General features: G+C 45.7%; 1 protein-coding gene across 11 annotated transcripts in view; it reads left to right on the top strand.

Moving 5' to 3' along the window:
* Positions 1-991: 991 nt before the first annotated feature.
* CASK (calcium/calmodulin dependent serine protein kinase) overlaps positions 992-7,797 on the top strand; it is a 211,070-nt gene continuing 204,264 nt past the window's right edge. For 6 of the 11 annotated variants that reach the window (XM_075264015.1, XM_075264008.1, XM_075264014.1 and 3 more), the window contains exon 1: positions 993-1,726. In XM_075264015.1, coding sequence (XP_075120116.1) covers positions 1,668-1,726 — 59 coding nt within the window. In that variant the 5' untranslated portion in view covers positions 993-1,667. Of the gene's footprint in view, positions 1,727-7,797 lie in introns of all 11 variants that reach the window. The other 5 variants (XM_075264016.1, XM_075264013.1, XM_075264012.1 and 2 more) reach the window with 2 other exon arrangements.

Genomic DNA, 7,797 nt, shown 5'->3' with positions numbered 1-7,797 from the left:
CTCCATCTTCGTTAGCAGCGTCCTCTTCTTCCGGCGGTGGCTTGTAACTTCTAGGCCTCGAGCAGAGCAGACTGCACATGCCCACACACCACGAGAAAAGGGCCACTTACAATACTGTGAAAGTGGCCATTTTCTCGTGGCCTGTGGGCATGCACAGTCTGCTCTGCCAAATGCCTAATAATTACAAGCCACCGCTGAAAGAAGAGGCTGAAGAGGACGCTGCTGACGAAGATGGAGGCGGCGCTGGAGAGCGTTCTCTCGCAGCATTGGGGACGCCCCCAGTGCTGCGAGAGAGCTAATTTGCATACCGAGAAAAACCGGGATTGTAGGCGAACAGCGGCGCGGAGAAGACGATGAAAGGTAGGAGAAGATTAGCCTTTCTCAAGTCTATTCCGACTTGGCACCTAGAAAAAATTGTGTCTGAGTGATAGGAAACCTTTAAAATAAATGGCTCCACATGCAATCCATAAATATGGCGAACTTGTGAAAAAAGCTTTAGGATGAGTTCACACCTGTAAGCAGAGCTGCGGTCTTGTTACAATAATAGAATCCATTAGTCATAAGTCAGTGAAGTCCAAGGGAATCCACCACGCAGACTGAAATAGCGCCTAAGTGTGTACAATGACCGATATCTAAATTTCATCTAAATTTTCTACAACACAGTAAATAAATGAAGGTGGCCATAATGGATATAGTAACAGTATATCACATTCACCTCACTAGTGAAGCAGCTCCTTTGGGCTAGTGGCTGCAGCCCTTCATTCCCTATGACTGTCTCAGTGCTGGCAATGGCAGCCCAGCATCCAGAAATCCCACACTTCCTATGTGATGATCAATCCCTGCCCTCCCAGCACAGGCTATAGGAAAGCAGGGCTGCCACTCTCGTGCTGACTGAAGCCATTGGCTCGTCACCTCACACAGGCTACTCCCGCCAGCTCCCTATTGGAGAACATGAGTCTTATAAGAGGACAGCACTGCTGGACTAGGAATCCAGGGAATATCAGCAGCCAAGGCAATAGTCGGTGTAGGGAGTAAAGGCTGCGCTCCTTACAGTGAACTGTTACCTCACGTCTCCACTCCCCCTCCCCACCGACGTGCACGACATCGTGTGCGCGCTTCACGTTCACCTCAGGCTTCCCCGGGGGCGCGCAGTAGACCCTTCCCTATTGGAAGGCTAAGGAGAGGTGGAGAATGCGTGCTCGTTCCCCGACGTCATCTACGGAATGAACCGTCACATGGGCGCGCACGGCTCTGCCTCCTCCTAATATCATCTGAGGGGAAGAAGCAGAGCGCGCTCCCGCCTCAGGTTTGAAATGTGGGGCACGGTTATCTGTGGAACGGACACCGCCATTTAAACCGGGGGCGCGCTGCTCGTGAACGACGGCAAGTCGAGGCGCGGTCTCTGTCCAGTGTGTCTCGGCGCCGGGAGGCGCTCGGTTTCCTAGGGATGGCGGAGCGCTGGCTGAGCGGCGGCCCTGAGATGTAGAGCGGCCGCCTGCCGCGGTCCATTGATGAAAGGGGAGCGCCGGGTGTCACCTTCGCCTCTGTCTCGGTGTCATTGTGATAGGATTTGTGCAGCCATCCTCCGCTTGGGACCTAATACCTTCCCGGCTGGACCTCGTTTGTACAGTTCTTTGGTGGTTTAATTGAAATCCCCCCTCAGGACCATGGCCGACGACGACGTGCTGTTTGAAGATGTGTATGAGCTGTGTGAGGTGATTGGGAAGTAAGTTGTGCCTATAGATGAGCGCATCTATATCTCTAATATGTATGCATGCCTGCACAATGACAAATGCAATGCACATCTACTGCAATCCCCCCAGATGTTGTGGGTCCACAGTGCTGGGCGATCCCTGGCTGGATCTAGGCAGGGCATGTTGCAGTGCTGGATTACCTGTGTGTTATCCACCCTGTTCACACCAATCATGATTGTGCATTAGCAGGATGTGACCATATGGCTTTCATGTGAGGCGGGACAAACCTAGATTTTCCATCCCTGTCCCTTGACAAATGGGAGTCTTGTCACAAATTGTACAGAGTTGGGTCTCTCCCTTAAGATGGCTTTCCTCCTTCAAGGGTCCTGAGGTTTTGACAGATGCAAGACTTGCAGGCAGAGGGCTGTGCACTTGCAATGAAGGACTGGCATTCTCTGTGTCCAGCCTGTATGTATCTGCATCATGGTGGCAACCTGGCTTTGCAGAGTAATTCTTGAAAAGCTATTCATTTTCAAGTTATTAGAAGTAGGAGGTGGTTGGACTTGCTGTGCATGATTTCTCCAGTCATTAACGCCGCCCACTCTTTCCATGGCTCTGCTGAATATGTCAGTGTGTGTACAGGGTGCTATGTGGTGGTATAATGCACTGCATGGAGTGCTGGTGTATGATCTGGGATGAGATGGTTAATTGGTGTAGGATCACGATCGTTCACCATTGATGGTTTCAATGAGCAGATCTATAACGCTAGCAGAAAGCTATTGGCTGAGATGTAACTTGAGTGTGTTTTATTTCATCATTGTGATTAATATATTTTCTACTACTGTTTCTAGATGGATTTTACTAGTTGCAATGTTATGTGTGTAGTGGCTGCGGTTATAAGTCTGCTATGGAATATGCTTTTAAAGGAGCAAGTCCTGGATCAACACTGTAGGGATTGTAGGGTTATAGGTTGGACTCGATGTACTGATGTCTTTATCCAACCTCATCTACTGTGTAAGTCCACAGACTATAAAATAACCGTGTATTTCATCAATATGTGTATAAATTTATCTGAAGTGTTTTCCATTAATAACACTTATCCTCTATCCATGTGAATGGAGCAGTGGTTCCTCATTTTTGCTCACCACTATTTCTATTGGACTAGTGAAATGCTGTATTTGGCAATCTCCATCAGTTGTAAAGACTTTAAAGTAGCGGTAGCCGAGCATGCACACCAACGCTGCATTCACATGGTGTGCTTGTGGTTGCTAGGGGTCTCGCCAGTCAGATACTGCAAATAAGGATTTGAAATAGCACAATGCTTGACTGTGTGAGAAGGGTCATTCAAACTCCTTGACCAGAGTAAGGTGAAAGCTAGATGTGACAACCAAGAAGCAAATGCAAAGGATTCAGAAATCTTGGATTTTACAGGTTTACACTGGCCTTACTCTAAACATATGCAGCAGGTAACCAGATTTGCACATTTACTGGCTGCATTGTTTATGCTGATATAAAAGTCAGCAATGGCAAACATGAAATATACATTGTTATTGTAACAAATGCAAGTGTTGCAAGTCCAAGTGACTTGCTGTACCATAGATCCTCTCATTTATCTTTCTGTATGAAAGGACCCTTTGGTTATAAATGGCTGACTTGTTGGACTTCTTTTAAAGGGCTTTTCTGGAACCGATGTTAATGCCCTTAGAGTAGGTCATCAATATTCTATTGGTGGGGGTCTGACAACCATGCCCCTTTGATGAGGTGTTGGAAGAGGATGCAGTGTGTGGACATATGCTGCAGAATCATCGACTGCTTACCAAGCATAGCACCCTGTATAGTGGCTGTGTCTGGTATTGTAAGCACATATGAATGGAATCAAGTAGCAGCATATACGTGACCAATGGACATGATGTCACAGGCCTACTGACTGTGGGGGTGTTGGGAGTTGGATCCCAATGAATATGATGCAACTGATAGGTGCTGCTCCACTCATTTTGACACCAGTTGGAAACTTTCATTAGCCCTCTAGTACCAGAGCAACCGGTCCAAGACCCCCCTCCCCTGTCAGTAGACAGTCTAAATCAGAGGCCATCAACTTTCAGCACTCCAGCTGCTGTAAAACTACAACTCCCAACATGCTCCATTCACTTCCACGGGAGTTCCAAGAACAGCAGAGTAAGTATGCATGCTGGGAGTTGTAGTTTTACAACAGCTGGAGTGCTGAGGTTGCCTACCCCTGGTCTAAATTAGTTTATTGGATGTTGCAATGAACAGAAATGATTGCTCAGGAATGGTGGGGGCTACAAAAAATATTTCAACTGTGCAGGAATAATTTTGATGTTGATCAAACTGATGAAAAGTTCACTTAATGCATTTTCTAAGCAAACACAACTGCTCTATTTTTGGGAAAAGTATCAGTTTGGGGTTGGTCTAGAACAGGGCCCTGCTGACGCTAGGTTCACACCTGCGTTCTTCTTTCCGTTCTGTGCTTTCCGTCTTCTGCATGCCAGAAGACGGAAACCACAGACCGGGTCCGGCCGTGAGCGGCGGTGAGCGTTTTAGGCTCTCCGCCGCGAAACCGGATTTTTTTATCCAGACACAGAGTACTGCATGTCCGACTCTGTGTCCGGATTATAAAACCCGATTTCGCGGCGGAGAGCGCAAAACGCTCACCGCCGCTCACGGCCGGACATCTCTCTCACCCATTCAAATGAATGGGTGAGAGAGACTCCTGCAGGTTTCCGTCTCCTGCCTCTGTTTTAGGCAGGAAACGGAAACCTGCAGTACGGACACCACAACGCAGATGTGAACGAGCCCTGATGTGTATGTGCAGGTGTTTGATCTTTCCAAAAATGGCTGAGGCTGCCTGCTTGGCTATTTTCATGAGACCTGTGGGTCTTTCTTACTTGTGTTCATGATTGCAGCCTTGTTTTTGAGATGGATGAGAGTCTAAAATCTAGAACTTGAATTTATATGTAAATGGAAAGAAAGGAATTTTTTTTTTTTTAAATGCTCAATAACAAATTTTGATGACTATTCAGGTACCGCAGTTATTCCAGCAAGAGCTGAGCATTTTGCCTGACTCTGTATAAACTATTACTCCCATGTTGTACCAATTAAAAAACAAACAAAAACGCTACTGACAAGAGTATGAAGAGGTTGGGCAGTTCTTGTGGTCACTGCTTAATAGAGCTTTTAATTTAGTGAAATATATCCTAATAAACAGGAATTCTTCAAGCTTATTTAAAATAAACCATTTGTTTGTATTACTGGAATAAAATTCAGCATGTGCATTGAAACTTTATTAAAAAGGACCTTTCACCCTCTCTAACAAGTCCAGCTCTTTATATAGTTTAATACAGGGGTGCCCAATACGTTGATTGCGATCTACCAGTTGATCGCAAAGGACGTATGGGTCGATCGCGGGATGCAGCCAAGGATCCCCGATGTCTGAAGGCCCCGCCTGCAAATGTCCGGAGATGACTCTCAGCCTGCGCAGTAAACAAGCACTCCGGACACTTGCAGGCCGGGCAGCAGCAGGACCTGGGGATGATGTGCTCCCCGCTCTTAGGGATGAAGGGAGCTGGGGGGCTGCTTGTTCACAGTGCAGGCTGAGAGTCATCTCCGGACATTGGCAGGCGGGGCTACCGCAGCCCTGACTGCGAACGAGTGCAAGGCCCCGGCCTGCCAGTGTCCAGAGATGATTCTCAGCCTGCGCTGTGAACAAGCAGACATTGGCGATCTGTCTCCTGCTCTCGCGCTCCGCCCCGGCCCGCCCACAAAAAGTGGGTAGTAGATTTTATCCCTTGGTCAGTTTATAAAGTAGCTCACATGCTGAAAAAGTGTGAGCACCCCTGGTTTAATAGGCTCTGCTCCACTGTATCTGGCACTGTTGGAGTTTTTTCTGTAGCACCAAATATTCCCAAGAAATCAATGCTGTTAGTTTTGGTGACTGATGCGCTATTTCCACTCTGTACTGTCAGGCTGGAGCAGACAAGGGGTGCGATTCTAACATTGGGGACTAGAGAAAATAATCCCAACTGCGCTGGAATCTGTGGAGCTAGACCTTTAAGTGATGGTAACAACTTGAATTGGTGGAAGAGGTGAAGGGTCCTCTTTAACTATGACTGCGTGTCTATCAAGCAATGCTGAATTGGTGCTGCTTCTTCTTCATTCTTAGGACTGGTGGGGGTTTGAGGTCAGACCATCATAATTGAGGGCACATTATAGAAATGGAAGTACCGTATATACTCGAGTATAAGCCGAATTTTTCAGCCCAGTTTTTGTGCTGAAAAAGCCCCCCTCGGCTTATACTCGAGTCAGCAAATTTTTTTTTTTTTTTTAGGGGGGTGGGTCTATGACCAGCCACAATATTAATGTATATAATCTCCCATAAAATAGTGCAAAAAAAAAAAAAAAAATGTTCTAAATCGCTCCTTTCCCTAGAATACATAGAAAAGTAGAAAATGACTGTGAAACACATACACATTAGGTATCCCTGTGTCTGAAAGTGCCCGGTCTACTGACTATAGGGTATCTGCAGTGCTCCTGTTCCATCAGGAAGGGGTTAACAGGAGCACTGCAGATACCCTATGTTCAGCCAGGCTGAATTCCAAGTGGGGGAAAAAAAGGAAGGGAAGGGACAGACAAAACTAAAACACCCTTCCCCAGCACCCAGCATCTACTGCACCCAAAAACTCTGACCATTTTAATTTTTGAAATTTTCCAGTAGCTGCTGCATTTCCCCCCCTAGGCTTATACTCGAGTCAATAAGTTTTCCCAGTTTTTTGTGGTAAAATTGGGGGGGTCGGCTTATATTCGGGTCGGCTTATACTCGAGTATATACGGTACCTGTTTAATTTCCAATCAAAAGTTTTTGGAAAAAAACTAAGTGGCTTCATATCTGTGCAATTCTGTAGCAATATCTACTGGATGGCGTTATATAGCATGGATGGTGTGGTCATGTGTCTGCACTGCCTTGACCTCATATGGCCTCTGTTTTGAACTGCAGATTTCTTGCATAAAGAATGTGAAGAAAGATGCCATACTTGTTCATATAATTAAAATTCTCCTCTGTTCCTGTCATATTTTTATTTATTTATTTTGTGTGGATCCTAGCTAAATCTCTATTTAGGCTAAAGACCCTCGTTGTGGAAACGCAACTTTTTTTTGTAGCAGATTTTGTTGCAGTTTTTTGAGCCAAAACCTGGGAGTGGGTTGAGCAGAAGGTAGAAATATAAGAGCTTTCTATACATTTCCCATTCCTTTTGTAGCCACTCTTGGCTGGAAAAAACGCAACAAAATCTGCATTAAAAAAAAAGTAGCGTTTCTGCAACGTGGACCTTCAGCCTTAAAGAGGACCTTTCACCACCTCCACTAGTTAAAGTTCTTAGCATCCGTGAATAGGCGCCCCTCCCACTTTTTTCTCTAGCCCCCTCTATTCCTAAGCAATAATTATAGCAAGGTTTGGTCCTAGATATGCCATTTAGGCTCTGTAATATCAGAAGGGCAGTGTCAGGTAGGGGGAGATAATTCAGAGCTCAGACTCTTACCTCATTTGGGGGAATTCACATGGGTTCCTTTTTCTGCGTGGAACACATTGAAATCAATGGGAGGCTTTTTAACTCATTGATTTCAATGTATTCCGTGCGGAAGACGGAACCCGTTGAAGTCAATGGGAGTCTTTTTTTTTAATTTATTTATTTTTTTTTTTAATTTTTTATCAATGCTGATTCTGCCGCTAGTTATCGTTGCAGAATCAGCGCCACTTTACTCTGTGTCAATGCCCCCTTTCTGCTCCTGCCTGACACCGCCCTCTTGACAGTACAGAGACTATTTATCAGATCAGGCTCTAAGACAAACAGCATTGTTTGCTCAAACTGCGCAGGCTAGATTTTCAACTGTCTGGATCAATGGAACAGCATCAATTGATGTACAGAGGACCTCGCTGTCTCAACCAAGTCTAACTCTTTGCTTGTTAAATAGATGCTACTCCACTAATTATGGCACAGTTGTATCTTTTTTTTTTTTTTTTTTTTTTTTTTTTGTGCAGCCCCCCCTCCCACACTGATACTGAACAGTCATTGCTATTATTTGTACTGCA

This window comes from Leptodactylus fuscus, chromosome 2, assembly GCF_031893055.1.
Source record: "Leptodactylus fuscus isolate aLepFus1 chromosome 2, aLepFus1.hap2, whole genome shotgun sequence".
In the NCBI taxonomy this organism is placed as follows: domain Eukaryota; kingdom Metazoa; phylum Chordata; class Amphibia; order Anura; family Leptodactylidae; genus Leptodactylus; species Leptodactylus fuscus.
The sequence above is the reverse complement of the archived record's forward strand: the minus strand, read 5'-3'. Positions and strand labels throughout refer to the sequence as shown.